The 22968-nt window shown below is 41.4% G+C and overlaps 1 protein-coding gene across 6 annotated transcripts in view; it reads right to left on the bottom strand.

The window, feature by feature from the left end:
• The window catches only part of DSCAM (DS cell adhesion molecule), a 443286-nt gene that overhangs the window by 164990 nt on the left and 255328 nt on the right, over window positions 1–22968 (bottom strand). For all 6 annotated transcript variants that reach the window (XM_068179584.1, XM_068179590.1, XM_068179585.1 and 3 more), the window contains exons 5-8: window positions 18988–19266; window positions 14650–14925; window positions 11541–11837; window positions 10447–10722 (exon numbers count right to left, since the gene is read on the bottom strand). In XM_068179584.1, coding sequence (XP_068035685.1) covers window positions 10447–10722; window positions 11541–11837; window positions 14650–14925; window positions 18988–19266 — 1128 coding nt within the window. The remainder of the gene's footprint in view (window positions 1–10446; window positions 10723–11540; window positions 11838–14649; window positions 14926–18987; window positions 19267–22968) is intronic.

Raw genomic sequence — 22968 nt, forward strand, 5'->3', positions numbered from 1 at the left:
GAGTTGAAGCAGAAAAAAAAAATCTCTCAAGTGGTTGCAGTGTGTGCCCATGAACTTCCCCAGCAGCATTTTTCCTCCTCTGCCAGTGTCCTATTTCTGGGAGGGAGGGACAAGTGTTGGTGACACTGAGTCAGTTCCAGGCACTTCCTTTGATCCATATGTTGGGTCCTCCATTAGGAGTAAGAAAGTTCATCAAGCATGGCCAGCAGGAGGGGATTCTGTTCCACTGTCCCCACAGGTGAGAGCCCACCTGCAGAGCTGCCCCAGCCCAGGGAGGAGCTGGAGCTGCTGCAGAGAGCCCAGAGGAGGCTCCAGGATGAGCAGAGGGATGGAGCAGCTCTGCTGGCAGGAAAGGCTGGCACAGCTGGCATTGTTCACCTGCACAGGAGAAGCTTTGGGCTGAGCTCAGTGTGGCCTTGCAGGGCCTGGAGGAGCCCCAGGAAACCTGGAGAGAGACAATTTCCAGGGCATGGAGGGACAGGACCCAGGGAATGGCTTCAGACTGAGAGTGGGATAGAGAGTAGATATAAGGAAAAAACCTACCCATCAAGAGTAGATATAAAGAAGAAATCCTTCCCTGGGAGGGTGGGCAGGCCCTGGCACAGGGTGCCCAGAGCAGCTGTGGCTGCCCCTGGATCCCTGGCAGTGCCCAAGGCCAGGTTGGACACTGGGGCTGGGAGCAGCCTGGGGCAGTGGAAGGTGTCCCTGCCATGGCAGGGGTGGCACTGGATGAGCTTTGAGGTCCCTTCCAGCCCAAGCCATTCTGTGATTTATAATTCCATGACTCCAGGGCCCTCAAAGGACTAAGGCCCTTTTCAAAGCCATGTTCAAATGTTTGTGCAGATTCACCTCACGGTGCAAGAGGTTGGCAAACACAAATTTGGTATTAACTCCACAGTTTCCAGCACAGCCACGGTGCCATTTGATGAGGGGAAGTTATGACCATGCTCAGCTGCCACAGAGAGGTGACATCAGGGACAGAACAACACAATTCATCCTTTCAGGCCTCCGCTGGCTTTTCCCAAGAGTGTCTCACTGTCTGGGTTTGGGAAGACTGCCACTGCCATCCATTTTTCTCACAGGCTGTAAGACTTTTCCCTGGCTCCCATCTCTCTAATTGCTAACACGTGTCCTTTGGCATTCTAAACACCTGATAGATCAGGCATAGACAAAAAAGAAACTTGGTATAAATTACTGTGTTTATTTGAACTGTGTTTATTTGAACTATTTGAGCACAGGAAAGTACCTGCTGGTTCACTTGGGGACTTCTGCTGTCACAAAGTGATGCAAAATACCTGCAGTCCCTTGGAATTGCCTTAGCCCAGCTAACTCAATCACATGAGATATCTCAGATTCTTTGTACATCAGCAGAAAAAAAAAAATCTCTTAGCATTTATTGACGAACAGTTCCTAATATGAATAGGAATGAGAAATTACCTGAATGTGTCTTTCAAAAGGTTTTGCCATAAATTTTCCCCTTGATGTGTGTAAATACCTGCTAAATGCCAAGTCCTCTCCTTACTGTGGTGCCCAGCACATTTCTGCCCAAACCCTTATTTTTTTCTCAGATACCATTACTGAAAAATATGCTTTTTCACAACAGGGTGGCAAATTACTTCTGCATTTTCTGCTTAGTGTGTAACAAATTTGAGTCAATCTTTCACAGACAAAATGATATCAAAAGTCAGGCAAAATATTGCCCAAGGATTCTAATGTGCATCTTCACTCTCCATCTCCCTGATGAAGAAAACAAGGAGAAAGATCATTAGGTGACATTGAAATGTTTTTCAGAAAATATTGATTTGCAAGGCTGCATTTACCAGCTCTAAAATATAAGTATCAGCCTGCAGAGTATTTCAGAAATTGGCTGCAATATTTTTAGGCAGCACATTATCCTTCTATTCAGGTTTTCAAGATACAGAGGAAATATTTCTGCTTCATAAAATATAATGTATATTCAACCTGCAGCAGCTTGCAGTCCTGACAAGGAGCTTATTTTAAAAGCTAGTGTGTAATTTAAAAATCGGTACTTAGAAGAAAGCAAATAGTCTTGCAGAAACTTTGAAGTGTTGAAGAATGTTTTTCAGCTATGGTATTCACCAGTTTAAACTGATAAAGGAAGTTTTTGGTGAGCTATCATCTCATTGAAGATGATATTTGGTGAGCTATCTGCTCATTTAAAGAAGGAAATGACCACCAAAAAATCACATATTAAAAATTTATGATGATTTCCAGCAAATAATTTCTTAAATATAAAATTTTCTGTCTCTATCAATATCTGCAGTAAAAAGCAGAGATATATCCTTGATAGAAGAAAATATCAAGCTTGATTAACCAACATGAGAAGGTTTTTTTGCACACTAAAGCATTGCCAAACAGCACTAAAAAATAAGAGGGGTAGATAGTACTTTGAGAGAGAAAATTTACAGTAGTACAGATGTATTTAAAATCTGTTTGAAATACTTCAAGGTGTGTTTATATATTTTCCTACTCTATATGTATCTTTAGCTTGACCATATTTCAGAGCTTGCATTTGATTTTTGCTGAAATGATGCTATTTTATATATAAGTTATATATATATATATATATATATATATATATATATATATATAAAATATATAAGTGTTTATATATATATATATATATATATATAATGGTCTTTGTGCTTGTGTACCTGGAAGAGATATTTCTTTCTCTACCCACAACGGGCAGAAGAGTGAAAATCTCTTCTTCATGCCACAAAGTGCTGTGTCCTGGGAATGCTTTATTGTTGAGAGCTTGAATTAAGTGTCTGTTTAAGAAGAGGATCATGGGCCAGCCTCATTAGTGCTAATTCAGGAAGATTTAAATTATGTTTTTGAGACCTAGAAAGGTCTTCTGTTCCTCTGGGGGGCTGCTGGAAAGGAGGGCAAGGAGGGCTTCCACGCTGCTTTCCATTAGCAGAGGAACATCCTTAATTTCTTGCCCTCTGTTCCATGGGAGTTTTGCTGGGAGGAGCTGCTGAGATGATTCACTGAGACAGAGCATCCTGCAGATCTCCTGTTTCCTGCAGCAGCCAGCTGAACATGGTGTTCTGCACAGCAAAGCGAGAATCATCCCCTGCTTTATCATTCTAAACAGCTCCCTGATGGGTTTTCTTGCAACAGCACTGTTGCAGGGGCTGTTTCTGCAATATAAAATACTTTTGGCAATGAATATTTATGGCTGATGCAAAATCAGAGACACCAGGCTATGCAGTCTCTTAGGGCAGCCGTGTGACCCCAGATTTCATGCACTGGGAGTGAAAAAGCCAAAATTATTTTGTCTCTGCACAAGCCCTAACCACGCTCTAGCAATTTTTAGGTTTTCACAGCCATCACAGTCCCCACTCCCCTTTCCTGCCATCCAACAGTCACAGGCTTCCTGATGCTTTAGTGGGAGCTTCTCCAAAAGGAGAGAGCATTTAAAATGTTGTGTAGAAACCAAAAGTGCTTTTAAGTCATGTCTCATCCATCTACTGAACCCTCTCCTTTCAGCCTCCTTTGTCAGGGGAAAAGTGCAAGCCCTTATCATCCTGAAACACCCCGCAAAGCTGGGATGGTGGTGAGCTCACTTCCCTGCCCAAGGGGATGCATTTGCTATTTATTTGTAAGAGAGAAAACCTTGATTTGAAGATAAGACAGCAGCTGCAGGAGGATTTTCATGCAACAAGCTGATAGCTTCATTGGTAAAGTGCTTCCTAATTAAAGGCCTCACTTTTGGAACCTGCTCCAGAGATATTGCCCTTGTTCAGCCCCTACCTGATCTAAAGTGATCTTTGTCCTCAGGTATCAGTGTGAAAAGTCCAACTAAATCACTGGAGCCAAAGATAACTGACAAAATAAACACAGAAAAAGAGCAAGAACATGCCTTCTTACAAATCTTGAGTAGACAAATCTGCACTGTAAGAGAGAGGAGAGGGCCAGTTTTTTATATACCCATACATAGTATGCAAAGCATCTTGAACTCCTTAACTGAGGCACTTCTTGAAGTATAAAGGCTTATTTCACATTGTTTGCATAATTCACAAATAAATGCATCCATCACAGACATAAATTATGTTTGAAAGAGAGAAGATAAAAGACTGTGCACAAATCCAGAGAGTTTTAATTTAGATTTAAGTGAAAAGTTTTAGGTTTGTGCATACTAATTCCTTGTAATGAATACTGGGATAGTGGTGAAACAACTTTAACAGAAATTTTTGGATGACCATTTCTACAGTGTTAGGGGTGAAGTCATTACAGTAGTTATATTAGAAGTGGACTGGTGTAAAGTCAGTCATATCCAGATGACACTTGTGAGACTTTAAAGAATGTAAATCAGGTATTTTGGTGCAAAGCTAACCTTAAGCTGCTGTATGCTGAATGGCAAAAAAAAAAAAAAAAAAAAAAAAAATTACACAAACCTGTCAAGAATATCAGCCTGTTCCAGTCTTATCTTCAGGAATTTCTACAGGTTAGACACACTTGAAACATCCCTATCAAAGTGGAAATTCCCTTAAATCAGGCTCTGCCACTGCTTGCCCCCCAGAACTGCTCCCCATGCCCATGATGTGACCTGAGAATAATTCCTAAGTGCATTTTCCAGGATGTTTTGCACGATGGCCCATTCTCACCCACTCTGACCACATGGCCCTGGTGTGATTCCTGTACTTGACAACTTCAGTCACTTTGAGAGATCTGAGCATTTCTTCCCGAGGAAGTTGTGACAAGTTTGAAGGCATCCACAACCATATAGCGTGGAGGAGTTGGAAAAAGGCAGAAAGTGATATAATGAAAGAAATAGCTGAAGGACATCAGGGCCAGAAGGTTTTTTTGGTTTTTTTTTTTTTTTCTTCTGATTCAATCTATTGGCAAAGTCAGTCAGTAGGACAGGTAAGATCTGAGGTTTGTGCATGATGCTGAACTCCCACTTGCCATAATCCACACTTCCAGGCTGGAGCATGCACAGATTAGCAGATTGATTGAATGCACCACGGTCCCAACAACCCTGCAAAGATTTCCAGTGATGTTTTTTTTTTCCCTTTTGTGCCTGCATATTTTTCACTATCTAAACCAGTCCTCCCTGAACTGATTTGCAATGCAAATTCACCAACAGTATTTCAGATATTAGGAAAAGCTAAACACTTCCCAGGAAAGATGATGAGAATCTATTCAAAGAGTTGCAAACATGAAGCTATTTAGAAGTAGCCCCTGTTTGGTTTAATTGTATTCCAACATGAAACAAGGCGGGTACAATTCCTTTCTGTGGTTCACAACAGGTGAGGTGCTCACTTTATATACAAGAACCTTTCTAAATCAATGAAATACGTAAGCTCAACAAAATCAGAAGCAGTCCTTTTGAACACCACACTTTTTATTTTGATGATGCTGTACCCTTCCCTCTCAGGGGCTTCTTTTTCAATTAATTCCTGTTGGAAAGTGTGAATAGCAGCAGGCTGTTTACATGAGAATGTGTCCCATGAGACTGATGACAAGAATATCATCACTTACTACTGATGGCTTTTACTGGAGCTAGGAAAACTATTACTATAAATTGCATAATAAAAAAATGGAGATAACAACTCACTCCTGTTCTTAAAATCTCTGAGATCTACTAAAAAGCTGTAAAAGAGATGCTGCTATTATTATTTTAGCATCTTTCCACTTTAATGTGTTTTTTTATTTTTTTCAATGGAAATATGAAAATTAGAGATAGGGTGGGTAATATAATCTCTTTCTTTGTTTGCCAACACTTCCCATGATAAGACTGTTTTCATTTGCTTGCAGTTTGACTTTTGTTTGGGTAGCAGTTTTCCAGGCCAGGTGTCAGGCTGAGTCATTTCAGCTTCAAGGTTTCAGCTACAATTCTTTGGCCATTTCCAAGAATAAGGTGGGAGAGTGGGAAAACTGAGACATGGTAAATATCAATTCTACCATAAAACCAGAAAAAATGAAAACAAAGGTATTGTGAGACCCTGAGAAGTCCCACCTGCCCCATGGATTTAGCAGCATGGATTTCCAATCCAGGTGATGGCACCAGCCTCAGATGTTTTTACTACACCTATAAAAAGTCAACACAGTTGTGCCCAAATTTTGCATTCTGAGCAAAACCAAGTCAATAAATAAACAAAACCCCCACGTGATCAGATGTGGAGAAGATATTTTACAGTGACAGAGTCCAAGCAGCACTGAGCACATCCCAGCACTACCTTTCAGTGGCTGAGTCAATCTGGTGAGATTTCAGAAATCAGGGCAGATTTGTCACTCTAGTGCTTGAACCTGAAGGATGGCAGAGAGGACTGGAACTGGAGGCTGGGAAAAAGGCTGGGGTATCCAAAGGGAAAGGGTAATTTTGAGTCTTGAGAACAAGGCAGTGTGGAAATGAGAGGTGAGATGATAAACACTTTGAGTTCATATTGATTTTGGAAGCCAGAGGAGAAGAGCCAGGACTTGGGAAAGGAGGAGCTGGAGAAAACTGAGGAGGACAGATCATTCTGAGAAGGAATGAACAGAAAATCTGCATGTTCTACAGAATATTCTTCTCTTTAGGATCTCTGACTCCAACAGTTCTCTGCCTTCGGCAAATGTGTACAAAACCCTCTGGCAAACCACGAGAGCTGGGCTGAACACAGAGCAACAAACTGGTGCTGCTAAGAATAATTCTGTTCTTGGCAAGGACATGTGCAATATCCTTAGCAAGGCTAATCTCAATTACTTCTGATGCTAGCAATAACTGCTGTTCCCACTTTGCAGGAGGCAGGGGAAAGGGGGTTCAGTTTACTTTACAAAAAAACCCTAAAAATAAAATTACGCCTAACATAGGCCAAAGCAAAACACGCTGAGAAGGTTTTATTACAGTTGCAAAGGTGAGTGGTCAGCAGCTACAGAATACAGAAATTAAGTATGTAAGTACAGTTGTAGTCTCCCTCTGTTACTTGTGCATTACAGGGTGGGTAGTTTGGTAGTTTGCATGGCTTTCTGTCAGAACTAAGAACTGGCCAAATCATTTGTCTAAATTAAAAAAAAAAAAAAAAGAAAAAAAAAGAAAAAAAAAAAGACAAGTTGGCTTGATTTCCAAAAGGCCCTGTTAGGACTCAGGCACGGTTCCATGGGAATTAAATCTGCCAAGCAGAAACCTGCATGTTCTCATGCCAGCTCATGCACTCAGCTCCCAGCAGCCAGCTCAGTGGACTGCTGCCTTCCAAATCCAGATTTTGGGAGAGACAAGGGGAAGGCAAGAGCTTGGGGGAGAGGGCAGGGCAGGAATGCCAAGCCACGTTTCTGTGGGACAGAGTTATTTGGAGCCTGCAGACCTCTGGCGTAGGTGGCTATGCAGACGAGGACAGCAGTTATTCCTAAAAAATGGCACAGTGGATTTCATGTGCTGTTTCATTGATTCTTCTGATCAGCAGGGCAAAGAAGCAGAGGATCTAGGTTCAAATAGCACAGAAGGGCCCAGCTCCCAAGCTTTTGGCTTTCCCAGAGGTTGCCAGGTGGAAGGATGCACAGCAAAGCTCTGAAAGCCCTTCTCAGGTTCTCTGGCAGCCAGGAGTTCATTTAAAATTATTGCCAATAAATGTTCTGTTCTCCTCTCTGTGACCTTATCATGATTTCTAAAGGATGATTTTACTTTCATTTGGATGTTTGCAAATGTCAAAATACTCTGCAGAGGGGACAGCACTCTTGAATTTGATGGCATGCTCATGGTGTTGCATGTTTTTATTTAAATGCTGCTTTAAGCAAGTCTTCATCCAAGCCAGAACCAGGATGCTTCACATACTGGAGGATTTGGAAAGTGGAAAGTAAATGTGGCAGAGAGCTGCCAACTCTAAAAACCAGTTGTTTGCCTAATGCAGATAAACACTGCCCTGTAGAGCCAAATTCTGCATTTACCTTTGCCACAGATCTGTCAGATAAAGCTAATTAAATTACTTAAATCTGTCTTTCCCAGGGGGTTGCTAAGCTGGGTGACATGAGTGCTCTGAAGGAGGAAACAGAACTCTCAGGAGCAACTTCATTTCAATGGGAGCAGAGCTTTGAACATATAAATGCTACATAAAGAACATATAAATGCTACAGGTGAACTGCAAAAAAAAAAAAAAGCTGTAAGCTTCTGAAATTGAATATTCAAAAAAATGTGTGGATATTTTTGAGTTCAGTTTGTGCCTTATTGCCATTTTTCCTGGTGACCCAGATGGCTTTTGAAAATTAACACATTGTTTCTGAAACAGAAAGGATAAACTCATGAGGAAATTATTAATTGTGTCCTCAGAACATGAACAGGAAAAAAAACCCACTAAGTAACAGCTTGTTCAGTGTCATCTATTCTGAGTCACCCTTCAGGTGAATGGTTTGAGGTCACTCACGAAGCTTGTAGCAGAACTGAGAGCAAAGCAAAGGACCTGTCATACTGAGGATGGACAATAATTCCCCCTCTGTTTCTCTGGAAAAAAATAATTATACTGTTGGTAGGAGAAGCTGAACTGTAAATAAGGGTATTTGAGCACTGATTTTAACTCCCCTTACAATGTCATATTTCAGAGTACTTTTAACCTCCAGTATGCAAGCTGGGCCATATTTTGTATTTTTTTGGTATCAAATAGAAGTGCTTAAAAACTCATCCCATTAGGTTTGGAATCTATAAAATGAAAAGGCAACAGACACACACACATTAATAATATTTTAAAGCACCAGGCCACTTTTGACTCCCCACTAGCATGTTGGATAAAATCTGCTGTGGCACTGCTGACCTCAGGCTACAACAGCAGAACATTGAGAACTGTTCAGGTCTGACCTAAAAACCTCACCTGTGACATTTTGGGCTCTGTAAATGAAGTCAGGCTATTAACCTTGTTTTCAAATTACAATGTCTTTTCAAGGCTTGGAGCAACCTAGTCTAGTGAGGAAGTAAAATCAAGGAAGTAAAATCCTTGACAAAAATTACAGCTTAATCCAAATTGCTAGAGCTGGCAATCTGCTTTCTTGGGGAGGAACTGTCAAATTGGAAACTGTAACCTAATTGAAGAAAAAGCAGTATTTCACCTGAGATACCAGTTAGTGTTCTCAGTGACTGGTATTGTTTTGATTTCAATGCCTGTGACTGCTGGATTTGTTTTGTCTGGCTACATTCATTTTGACAGTCATTTGAAAAATGGTATCATTTAAGAGGCAGCTTTTCTCCACCAGAATTTCCACGGTGGCCTCTTAGTGCAGCAGCAACACTGTGACTGATTTGTCACTGAGCTCCTAAACTCTATCAACAGATCTGTGATATCATTGTAATGTCAAGCAAAGCCCAACACACATTAAAACAAAAGGTGACGTTGGCTTTTTATGCTACAGCTTGTGACCAGTGCCCATGATGGTCTCAGGTGTGGGAGATGTCATGCCTTTCAGAGTCCAAATTGCTCATGGTTTAAAGCTGATCCCCTAAATGCTCGGAAAAAAAATAGCAATTGCATCACTCCAGAGTGCTAATGGCAAAACTGACAGAGCAGAAGGAAGTTGAGAACATATGTCTGAAACAAAGTCATTTTACCTTACTGTTCTCTGCATCTTATCTGAGAATGGATACAAGATTCAACCTCCTTCCTTCCTCTCCTCTGCCTCCAAAAAAAAACAACCCAGGAAAAATTTCTAATAACTTCAGGAACAGTGAAATTATGCCCCAATTCTTCCTACAGGCTCACATAAAGTGCAGTATTTAGTGGCCCCATTGCTCACAACTAGGTGCTAGTGCAATCAGGTTTTCTGTCTTTTGTATCTTCATGAATAGGTCTGAACACTGCCAATGTCAGAACAGTCAGGACACAATGGTAAAAAATTCCTATTCTCAGTCTCTTTCTGAAGCCTTTCAGGGTCATTTGAACATCCTTGTTTTGGACTGTTTGAATAGATTTGAAGCATCCTATTAGAATTTCAAGTCACATTTATTTACAGTGTTATCTTTCTAAGCATGAAGAGCCCTCAGATAATCACTTAATAAGAGGAAAGCAAGGTTAATGCTTTTAGTTCCTGTCTCTGCTTAGTGGCAAAAGTACAGACATTAAAATTCTCATCTCATGTTTTAAAAGCCAGAAAGTCACTGGTTAATGAAAACTGGAACTTTGTTGTCCAGTAGAGAAACAGTCACCAGTGAAATGTGTGTGACAAACCATTAATTTCCTGATTTATTTGTAGGGAAAAGTGCTCATATCAAACTTGAGCTGCAAGGCCCCCACTCAGAGGCAACAACAACAACAAGGACCAGCTGAGCCAAGGAGGCTAAAAGTCAGAAGAGAACAAGACACAATGACTGATTAGCTCTGTGCCATCATTAAAAATAAACACAAATCTGGATTAACCTCCTCAAACGCTCGTTATCCGTCTGCCAGGACAATCCTACGTGCGCAATTCCACCAAGGACCCGGCAATTAGCCGGGCTCTGCTCTTCCCAGCTGTCCTCACCTTTCACTGTCACGTGCACGCTCTGGCTGGTGGACAGCTGGGGCTGGACCAGGACATTGCAGGTGTACTCGCCCTCGTCCACCTCCTTCTGCACGTCTGAGAGCTTCAGCGTGCCGTTGTTCTCGAACGCCACTTGGCGATGGTTGAAGGGCAGCAGGTTGGAGTTCTTGTACCACTTGATGGAGTAGTAGGGGTACCCGATGACCCTGCAGTGGATGTAGGTGTCCCTCCCAGCGATGGCCGTGATGTTCTTCATGGGCCGAATGCTCGCTGGCCCTGCCAAGGCAAGGAAAGGAGCTCTTGAAGACAATTTAAAGGCACATTTGCTCGAGGGAATGTGTGTAATTATTTCTGGATATACAGATGTTAATGGATGCGGCTCGCGCCGCACTTCTTTGCATTTGACAGATTTTTACTTTTAAGAGCTACTTAAGCAGTTTTCCTAATCTTTGTATGCTCTACTTTTTCCTTACCCTGCAGCATCCATGCTAATTATATGGGGGTATATATTTGTGTTATCCAATACTTGCCTGATAAAATCTTTGCTGTATTACAAATTAAAAGGCTGAGTGTGATTTAATTAATGTGAAATACCAACACTGATATGGAGCTAGACTCCTTTTACACATAAGAACACTGAAACAATTAGCTTTTAGATTTGCTATGTATATAAAGTATATATATACCCATAAGGATGGGTATTATGCCATGTAGAGCCAGAAATTCAAGCTAAAGTTCTGTATACATGAATAATTACAATGGATGTTGGACAAGTAAAGGAGGAAAGGAAAAGGAAAATAAAACATGCACAGCAGGACTAAAGCAAAGAGACTGTGAACTAGTAGAGATGAGTATAGGAAAAATAGACTAAAGGACACAAGCCAAAGGGTTCTTCCAACATTTAACCATACCATACACTTTCTAGATGGGGCCGGAGAGGCAGGGTGGGAAAAGAGAGCAGGGGGAGAAAAGGAAAGGACAAAAACAGTAAGTCAGTTTTTGGCATTCCAAAATCTCATCACATGCAACAATCTTCTTCTCCACTACAATGAGTTATGTGTGTTTTTTTTTTGAGGAGCTGATTTGACAAGCACCTCTTACGTTTATTCGAGCCTGGTACAGGACGACTCCCGCAGAGTTGTTGGCAGTGCAGCGATAAACGCCCCCGTCCCGGACCTGGGTGTTGGAGATGTTCAGGTAACTGACCACGTTGCCCTCGGATGTGATGATCTGGCTGATCCGGTGGCTGCCGTCCTTCATGATGGGATCCTCGTCCAGTGTCCAGGTGATCGTGGGCAGGGGAGTCCCCTTCACGTTGCACATCAGGGACACTGGTTCTCCTGGGCTCACCACTTTCTCGCTGAAGGCAGAGATGATTTTGGGAGTTCCGTCTGCCGAGGGAGAGAAAAGCAGGAAAACAGTGCTTACGTGGTGTACGTTTTGTCCCTTCTACACTGCAGCGTATCCCATGAGCCAAGATCTTTTTTTGAAGCAACACAAGCAATGGTTTTTCAGGATGTAACCCTAATGATTGAGGGAGGGAAATAAATTCTGCCAGTAGAGGACTTAAATGACCCTTTGCTTATGGCACGTTTCTTTTACATCTTCTGGGAAACCTGGTAGTGGCTCTGCTGTAGGATAAACTCTTGAAGAGGATCAGGCATCTCTATGAACTGCTCCATTCCTGCAGAAAAGTTTAAAAACCATATGGAGTTCATTATAAAAGGCATACAGCAAAACCTCAACGCATTTGAAGATTCTCTTCTCCTGGTAGATTTTAGCTCTTTGGGAAGTTAAGGATGCATCCTGTTGCCAAGAGCCAGGCACAACTTGCATAGGCTGATTTCCCACAGCAGTTTAGTCCTGACATGCAATGCCCCATTTAGGAAAGCATTAAATGAAGCTTTTCTGAATACAGATTTCCAGTAACAGCAGTGATGCCAATTTCTGTCAGTGGTCATTTTGTGCTACAAATAAATATTTCTCTGAATGAGAGCCTTCAAACACTTTATCTTGTGAACTGTCTCCCAAAATACTCTGCCTGTTCCAGGGAAATGAATAAAGAAAATGGGTGGGCACAAAAACTTTGTAAGCAGGGAGCAGGATTAAATACCCATCTCTCCAGAGAGTTCAGTGGAGTAACATTTAGGAGTGCTGACACCCTAGTATTTGTTAGGAAGTCCTTTCTATGGTCATGCAGTGTGTGTTTGTTTTCTTTTGAAAATATTACTTTAAACACAGGGCTGCAAAATTCCCTTGCTTGCCACATGGTAAAAAGATAAGCACTGGCACTCTCAGAATGTTGAAAGGCCTCAGCACCCCTGGAAGAGCATTTAATTTTATTTGATTTCATTTTTTTTCCTCTGCCTCCTCTCTCTTTCATTTCTGTTCCATTGGTTATGTGACAGAGTTTCTAATTTATTTATTTATTTTCATTCCTGACTCTCTTCCTTTCCTTTGTGGTGTACTGGATACTGTCACCCCTCAGAAACCGAACAGCAGCAAGACACAATAAAAAGCTTTTTATCCTGAAACTGAGCTTGCACAGGACCAATAAATCTGTGAGCGTGCACACTATGTACCTCTGCCACCCCTCCTCCTCTTTTTCCCCCCCTTTTTAAATTCAAGTGACAGGCTTTTTTTTGAGATGAAAGCAGACATTATTTTCCCAGTGAGACCTGAGTGTCTTTGAAATCTTCCCTGCTGTTGCTCTCTGATAACCTGCACTCTCCCGACACCATGATAGATTATCAATATGCTCTTTAGACTTTCCTAGTCACGGGAGATGGTTGCCGAGGTAACTCGGTCCAGGCAGGTAATCTCTTCTTCTTCTACAGAGACTCTAAAAATACTGTCCATGCCATGCCTGCACCACAGCCTCATTAGAGAGATGCCTCTGTGCAAATTGATGACTTTCTTCACTTGATTATCATGTAGAGCATTGTATCTGTTATTTAAGATGATCTCCAAGCCGTCAGCCAATACACCCAACCAGAAAAACAATGTTTGGTTTTTTGACAGAGACCTGCTTGGGAAGGAATTTTTTTTTTCCAAATTGATTTTTCCATTCTCTTATGAGTAGGGCACAATAAACCCCATAGACATTTCATGAGTACCCTCTTTTTCATAAACTCCACAGATGCCAAAATGATTTTTGCTTTTATATGTTCTACATATATATTCATGACTCTGTAGACCATTATTGTATAGTTATGGAGTTCCTAGCTCACTCCAGTACTTTTCCTACCCTGATAGACAGAAAGACAAAACACATTCCCAAAGGCCCCAGTCCTAGCTTGCTTTTTCCTGGATGAGCTACCCTCCCAGGACACTTTCTCATAAACAAAGGACAGCTAGTAGCAAGAAAGGGGGCCTCCAGAAGAGGTGGAACCAAGGGGGATAATTACCTCATTACTTGAGGTTCTAATTGGGAATTCCTGTCAATTATGCTGATTTGCTAAACTTATAAAACTGTATTCACCCTGTGTGGGGTGGGTATTTTTCTATATCTGCCCCTGGAGGCCTCCAATTAAAGACCAGGTCCTATACCTTCCTATTTTTATTATAGATTTCCTCCTATACCAATACTGTGTCCAGTTCTGGGCCCCTCAGTTTGGGAAGGACATTGAGACGCTTGAAAACATCCAGAGGAGGGCAACGAAGCTGGTGAATAGCTTGGAACACAAACCCTGTGAGGAACGACTCAGGGAGCTGGGGGTGTTCAGCCTGGAGAAAAGGAGACTCAGGGGTGACCTTATCACTCTCTACAACTCCCTGAAAGGTGGTTGTAGCCAGGTGGGGCTGGGCTCTGTCTCCAGGCAGCACTGACAGAACCAGAGGATAAAGTCTTAAGCTGCACCAAGGAAATTACAGGTTGGATATTAGGAAAAAGTTTTTCACAGAAAGATTGATAAAGTTCTGGAATGGCTGCCCAGGGAGGTGGTAGAGTCACCATCCCTGGGTGTGTTTAAAACAAGCCTGGATGTGGCACTGGGTGTCAGGGTTTAGTTGAGGTGTTGGGGCTCTGTTGGACTTGATGATCTTGAAGGTCTCTTCCAACCCAGTGATTCTGTGAATATTGTCTCAAAAGCACATTGCTTCATCTCTAGATCTTTAAGGGCACCACCACTCTAAAACAACAGCACCAAAGACGACTTGTGTGCAATTTTGGAAACCAGAACTGCCAGGCAGGTGGCGACTGACCTTCCAGCACCACCTGGACATAGTCTTGAGCTGACATCTTGTCCTTGCGCACAAAGCACTGGTAGGCGCCACCGTCGCTCTTGGCCATGCCGTCCATGATCAGGTTCTCGCGGTTGACCCCGGTGATGCGCACGTTGTTGCCAGGGTTGATGATTTCCCCATTGCGGTACCAGGACAGCTCCTGGTCCTCAGTCCCCGTCACGCTGCAGGACAAGGACACTTGGCTACCGACGCTGCTTTTGACTTTACGTGGGCTGATGGTGGCTTTTAGCGGTTCTGGAGGTTTGAGTCGAAATAAGGGAGATAGAAAGGGAAACAGAGAGAGTATTCAGTATAAATGTGCATTTGTGTGCAACTAACAAATCAGCTCTCAGTCAAGGAGAACAATAAAAATCACAGCTGTAGCCTTCTTAAAAGAAAACACCAAAGCCAAAGCAAATACTAGATAACTCTATTGGTCTAAAAAACCATTTTTGCTACCAACACCCATGACAAAAAAAAAAAAAAATAGATCTGCAGGGATAACAAATTCAACACATAATCCCATGCCCAGGTCAACAGTAGGATCAGACCTACAAGTGACACCACTAGTGCTGAGGCATTTAACATGGCACTGCACAGGTTTTGGGAGGACAGGATGGTATTTTACATTAGTTCAGTGTGGACATTTGATTCTTGTGCATTAAGTGCATTCCTGAAACTCATTTTCTGGTTTAATTTCTGGCAAAAGGAACCAAACTTACACTTTCCCAAACTACTCCCTGATGTTAGCAAGTGTAATAAATGCCAATTACAAGATTAGCTTTCAAGAGTGGAAGATGTTAATGCAGGTACACCCATGGATATCCATCTGATATGTCCACATGGAAGTGTTTTAGTGTGTGGACTCACCAGATTTTCTGCTTTGATGTGGGAGGATTACAATATTTTCAAATCAGCCTAAAGAAACAGTGGGACAGGAGGATTCAAATTTTACAAGGCAAAAAAAGAAGATGAACAGTACTGAAGAAAAGTCATAAATGTAAATGCAAGGAAAACAATCTTTATCCTGCCACTTAGGATTTATCAGCACTGTAGAACACAGATTTCATCCCATGCCTTGTATAAATTGGTTTGATTTTCTTATAAAGATAAGGGATTGCTATCACCACTGATACTATCTCTGACACAAAATAAAGACCATCCTATTTTTTCTTTTAGCAGTTTGCATACACACACATGTGCACAAGCACACTTAAAAAAGAAAAGAAACTTGTTCATTTGATTAAATATTTTATAACATCAAGGTTGGAATAAATCCATAGTGGTTAATCAGGAACAGAGGCCTGGAAAAAAAACACACAGTGGCCTCAGACATTCTGGATTACAGACAAAGGTCCAAAGCAATAATTGATCTGTGCTCAGATGCATGTTAAAAGTCACTGAATATCTCTGTTTCCTATAAAAACACTACAATAGCAAAAAAAATGGCAACAATCCATTAAAAATAGTAGTCACACTCAAGTGCATCATTCATATCCCAGAGCCATGATGACGCAAGCGAGCCACATCCTCCATTGCAGAGGAGGGTAAAGTTTCTTTGCCCAGCTTTTACTTCCTGCCAGCCTGATCCAGACAATTTCCACTGTCTGTCTGAGTGCAGAGTCATTAGGAAAAACACATCACCAGGCACTGGAGATGCTTTGGGTATCATCAACAGTACAATTACATCATGTCTCTGCAAGTCTGGACTTTGCATCATACAAGATAGATGGAATTCAACTCTTTTTTTTATGAGTATTTTGATGAATACATTTAGAAACAAAGCTCCTCAGTTATAACTTGCGAATAGCAGATTTTTCACCTCAGTTTTATTTTGCCCAAAAACATTATGTGCAATTATTTGTGAGGATATTTTTATGGCCTGACCTTCTCAAAAACTTCTTCCTTTTCAGTTTGCTAGTCATGCTGTCTAGGTGGAAATGTTAGTTCACAGAGCATTATTTCTATTCCAGGAAATAATTTTGTAGTTTTTTCAACAGTAGTAGCATAACACTTTTCCAGAGTGGTGCTCCTGAAGTAATAATTATCTTTGTAGAATTTGTGAAACATTCAGAATATTCACACATGAATACTCGACTGAGGGGAAGTATGAGTATTCAATATTACTGAGCACCATGAGTCATGGCAATGAGAGTTTGGCAGCTTTATTTATGAGAACATTTGCAATTTCTTTTCCAGCACCCAATTCATGCTTCTAAATTACATATCCTCCATGTGATAAATTATAGAGCTACACTGGAAATTGCATCCATTTGCACTTCTGATCGCTCAATTGGCCAACTAACTCATCTCCACAGAGCCTGCTTTGTGTCATTCCACAACTTTGAGGACTTTAATCATTGCTAGGATAAATTAAGGAAACAGAATGAACGGCAAGGTAAGATAACAACTTGATACTGATGCCTAAACAGTTTTGCTTTTATGAATTTTTCATATATTTGTAGCTCTGAAGAATATTATCACGGAGTTATGTAGCTCCTAGTATTTTTCCCACCCTTTCTCTCAAACTTAGAACAAAAAGCTACCCTTCTAACACATTCCTGAAATACTGTTTTGTCCCATTTTCAGGTAGAGGACCTACAAGAAGAACATTTTGTTTCACAACCAGAATCTGAGCAGACATAACAAGAAGTGGGGCAAAGGAACCCTGGACCTACTCCAAAAATTACATAACCAACTGCCCTTTAATTGGACAATATTTGTTAAGAATACTAATTTGTTAAACTTATAAAATTGTAGAGATCCAGTGTTGGGTGTGCCCATGACCACTGGGACACCCAGAAGCTTCCAGTCAAGGTCTGGTTTTTATTTTACTATTTCAGCACTGTTGCAAGGGTTTTTCTCTTTTGATATCATGCAACAACACCAACAATCAACTGTGACAGGAGCTTTCACCCCCTGACACAGCAAAAGATTTATCTACTTCTCCAAATCTAAACTAGGCCCCAACGGTTTGTCTTATGATGAATTATCTCAGCTCAAATCACCCTTAGGCAGAAATAAACATCCTGATCTGAATGCATGGGAAAGGATAAGCAGAAATAAGTGACCAACAAACAACTACTTTTGCCATTATTAAAGACCACTATGATTTTCATAAAATCAGAAATCTCATATTCTTTCTGAGTGTGTGGAGAGATCTCCTCAACACTGAGATGTTGGTATCGAGATACTTCCCTGGGGTTGAGAGAAATTAGGAGACTTCTGCACATCACTATCATTCACTGGTAGGTGAAATTGACTCCTAATCTAAATCTCTATCTAATCTAATCTCCTAATCCTAAACTATTTCTTCACTAGCTGTAACACAGGTACCTTTATTATTGTGTGCTGTGTTTTTCTCTACTAGTAGTTCTTTTTGTGTTATCCTGCGTGCTAAGTCTTTTTAAAGTCTTGTGTCTGTTTTCCTTGTGTCTATTCTAAATAATTCATGCTGTAGTAGACCTGAGTGGTCATTATGAAGGACTTGGGAATGAGAGTGGATTTTGGGGTGCTGGCTGTGGCAGGACATGTCCTCCCCCTCTCTACCACAAATGGTTGGTGCATATGGAAGAGATAACCCAGGTGGGTGAAAGGCCCAAAGGGGTCATCTCTGTTGCCAAAAGGGCTCAGGCCCCAGCTAGGAATCAACATCTTAGTCTGGAGAGCAGATGTGGGAAAAGATAAAAGAAAAATAAATATTTTTGACTGAGAGACATTGTTTTACAAAGACTATAAAAGACACATGAATTATCACAGAGGCAGAATCCTACTACACACACCCCCTGATAAACATACGGGACTTCTCCCAGGAGTTGGGATGCAGATTCCATGGTTACATTCTTAGGAATTGAGGGAGAGGATTTCGATGTGTGGTCCATGATAAATTGGTTGGTAAGAAACATTGGTTCCTAAGTTAAATTGTTTCTTTGCTAGCTGTAAAATTAATTGTACTTTTAGCCTCCTGATGTATTTATTTACTAGTAGTCTCCTTTTTTTTTATTCCTGTATAGTATATAGTCTGTTTTAAGTCCTATGTCTGTTAGTTTTATGTCTATTAAATGGTTAACTTATTCTATAATAGACCAAATCAGGCATTATTGAAGAACTTGTGAATGAGAGTGGGTTTTGTGGTGCTGGCCACCTCAGTAAACATCCAGAGGCCCGGGCAAAAAGCAGGGACTTACCTAAACTCCCACATCTACTCATAACACTGGCCACCTCAAAAAAAGCTGCTGTCCACTGCCAGAAACCTGTCCCAGGCAGGGACTGGTCTGAGCTCTCCCCTGTGATTGGAAACACCAGCCCACGACCTACGTTTGACATGGAGGCGGCCGATCACCTCGGCGGTGCCGTAGTTGTTCCACACCTCGCAGACGTAGCTGCCCGAGTCCGAGGGCCGCGTGTTCTCGATGAGCAGCCCCGTCACCGTCTGCCGGAAGCGGCTGTCGGGCTCCCAGGGCACGTTGTCCTTCAGCCAGCGGTACTTTGGTGCCGGGTGCCCTGATGCTTTGCAAGGCAGCTCCACTCGCTGTCCTGCCATGGCTTTGCGGTGGTCAAACCCATCTAGGATAGATGGAGCTGAATTCGCTGGGTCTGAAACAGGAAAACACAGAGGAACTCTTTTTCAGCCAGAGATTTAATATTAACTCACTAAGCAATGTGTCAATATTTTTTTCTCCTGCATTTTCTGACTCGCCTGCCCAGTGTTTTGGGCACTACAGTTTGCTTCTCTGACCCAGCCACCAGTTTGAGTTGTGGTGGCTGGGATCCAGCAGCACAAGCTGCTGAAGCAACTCATCACTGCTTGGAAATCCTCTCACTGGATTTTTTCCAGGTGGCAAACGTTTTGCTGGTCATCCTTCATGTTCCCTGTGAGAGGCACGGAGAGCCAGAAATGTGTTGCCTTAGCAATTATTGCCACTTCTCGACTAGATTGGAGCCAACACATTGTCCCTTCTCTCGGTGGTCTGAAGGCTTTGAATTAAAGGAGCAATTTATTCCCTTGTCAGGAGACAAATGGGCAAAGGCACAGGGATTTCTATCTGCAGTCAAAATGACAGACAAGCCTTTTCTTCTTCTGTGGGAAAAGAACTTAACGTGACAAGACCAACTTACAGCTTAATAGTGCATCTTTCTGTGCTCAATTTGCTGACAATTGCAGCCCTCACTTGTGCAGCACCTGGCACAGATTTATGTATCTCACAGATGTCTGGCAGGATTTCCTTCACCAGAGGTGCATGTACCCATCAGAAATAGTGCTTGGTTTGTAATTTCCACTTTGAAAATTTTGGAGACAGAGGTTGACACTATTTAAAATTTTTGTGCCACCCATCCTGGAGCTATTGCAACAAAAATACTGAACAAATACTCATCAAAGTATTTTCTCATCAGAGGCACACGCTTTGCTAGGATTTCTGTCTCACAAAGAAAATCCACATGCTGACCAGCTCCTACCTGACACACGGACCTCTTTTTGGGTATACCTAATCACAGCTGACTGGCTGTAGGTGTGATTGCCACAGTTCTGGCATTTTCAAGAGTCATTCTAACTAAGCAAACTCAGGTGCTGTTCACAGGGCAGCTGCAGCAGGTTCCTGTACGGAGCTGGAGAGATTAAAGGAGCAGTGCATGCTGAATTCAAGCTATTCCAAAAGTAATCAGTACCTGAGCTAGCTGGTTTAAAACGAGCTTAAATATATCTTTATAAATTGCAGCCACAACTGGGAGGGCACCCAGGAGAGCGAACATCTTAAGGCTATTCAAGTTTAACTATCAATCCAGAAACCAAAACCATGATATTAAAAAATGGACTATTTTTTTTTTTTTGGTGTGACTATATCTCGATAAAACCCCCAAAATGCCAAGTCCAGTGAAAGGTGACAGCAGAAGTTTTTCTGCTTTCTAGGTGCCAAGAAAACATTGAGCCACTGAGGGCAAAGCCACATTCAGCTTGCTGAGTGTCTCATTATGAAGACGTTTGTGGTGGTTAAATGAGTGGTTTTGGATGAATCAGTGGCCTCGAGGTCCACATTTGGCACCAAGATGGGACAAATTTTTGAGCTTGCCATGTTGTTTATGTCTGGCTCAGTGAAAGCACAATCTGCCAGGATGCTGCTGGGAAGGCCAATGTCAATTCGACTAATTGATCAGCCAGCTCTTCTCTCACCCCTTGGGTCATCAGGCGTCCCTGTTACCAGGCACAGATTCTTTTGTGGGGAATTAACTGAGAGTAAAACCACAAGCAGGCAAGAAATTACAGCTTCTGGCTCTTAAGAAGGTTATATGCACAGGAAATCAATTTCTTCAGTTGCAAGTAATAATTAAATATTTAAATAATAAAAAAAGCATAACTGTCTTTTAGAGGTATTATCTGTGCATTCCTACTCAAGCAGCACAGCAGATCCTGGATTCTCTGTCCCAGGGTCATTTCCCTTTGTTCCTTCTCAACTTGAGCCTTGTCAGCAGCAGCACAGCCTGGAGTCCCAGTTGCAGGACAGCTAAACTGAGATTTGCCTGCGTAATGAAGAAAATTTCACCTGTTGTTATAGAGGAGGTTTTACAAATATATTCAGGGATAGACAAGATATGATTCCAGTGACCTGTTTTCTTCCACTCTGTGGAAGAAAATATATATTATATATTAATATATATTATACATTTAAATGGACAGTAAAAACATTTCTTTGGGTTGTCCCTGGAACAGACTCCTATTTATAACTCGTACAGTTCATATATTCCAGTTAAGGGCAAAAAAAAACCCCCAAAAACCAAAAAACAAGCAAAGCACAAAAGAAACCCAAGGGCTCATTTGCAATCACCTGCAATGAGGCAAAAAATACCAAATTAACATAACCCAGCTCCAATATGTGTTCAGCCTCTTTTCAATTATTATTTTACAATGCTTTGACAGTCGGCAAATGACTTCCATCAAGGACAGTGGTGAAAAACTGAGGCAAAAATATTGTTTGAAAATATTCTACTTTGGACCTTCTTTGAAAGACAGAAGAGGAAAATTTTTGTGCTTTAAAAATTATAAGGATTTTTCGGAGTGTGGAGGTTAAAAAGCAGTAATGATTTTGGGAGATGGGATTCATGGCAGAACAAAATTTTTGTTGCAAAAGGACATTATAATGAATCTTAGAAGTATATTCTGTTGCATGTTAATGGCTTTGGGTTAATTTTATTTAGAAAGGTCGAGTAATTTCAAGGAGATGTTCTTACTCAAAATGAAACTTGAAACTTCTTTTTTTCGTTAATATAGGCATATTAGTTATTCACCATTTTTGTTAATTTTTTTTATTTTATTTGCTATTATCTGCACATTACCATTCTCACTGTTTCAAAACAATAATGAAGCTTAACTTGTGTTAAATGTGGCCAGGAAACATAAGAAACATCCACCACAAACTATTTCATCCCAAACAAGTGAAGAGCAAATATGGATGGAAAAGGCAGGCAAAAATGTAGGTCTCATGCAAGTAGACTTTTCAGAGCTATGTTCATGGATTCTCTGATCCCAGTTCTTAAAGGAGTCACTCTTTAAAAATACAAATCCCAGTAAAGAAAAAGGAAAAGCTGTTAGAGAAATATTTAGAGACAAACTCTGCCCCTGACTGCTGCACTTGCTCAGTAGATTAACAGGACTGGAAAGCAGAGCCCTGATCAAGAATAATTAATTCTGTTGAATTAAAAAAGCCAGTTATTGCACACAGGTAAAATTTGCTACTTCAGTTTGGTCTGTGGAGGAGAATAGAAAAGGCAACTCCAGACAGAGCACATCATTTAGGGTGTTTGTTTGTCCTAAATTTCAAACAAGACGTAGCTTTCATTTCCCCAGTTTTGTTCAGTGAGATAACCAGAATTTTTCCTGTGGTAACCAAGATACAAGTCTGATTTTATTTATGTTCCCACTGGCTCAGCCTTAACGTGATTTCACACGGAAGCAGACCATATTATGGAGCCAGCTGGAAGGGTAGAATCCTGCCTGTTCTCAAAAGACCACAGCAGGCAGATTATTGTCCAGGAGAACTTCTTCATCTGGTTGGGGAAAGCAGAGGCAAGAGTTCTACCCACAGGGGGACACCTATCAAAGGAAGAAACTCCTGGAACTGACTGGTAAGTGATTCTAACATGAACAATCCCACTATTTTTTTTTTTTTTTTAATAATTTCTATATTTAAGTACTGGCCTGTGAGGTCAGAGGGCTCCAGAATACTTGATTGTATTGAATACCATGTCCATTTTGGAGGAGGGCAAGAGGCAGGTTAATAATAACCTTGTGCTCATCTCTGTCTC

This window comes from Anomalospiza imberbis, chromosome 2, assembly GCF_031753505.1.
Source record: "Anomalospiza imberbis isolate Cuckoo-Finch-1a 21T00152 chromosome 2, ASM3175350v1, whole genome shotgun sequence".
NCBI classification, from domain to species: Eukaryota; Metazoa; Chordata; class Aves; order Passeriformes; family Viduidae; genus Anomalospiza; species Anomalospiza imberbis.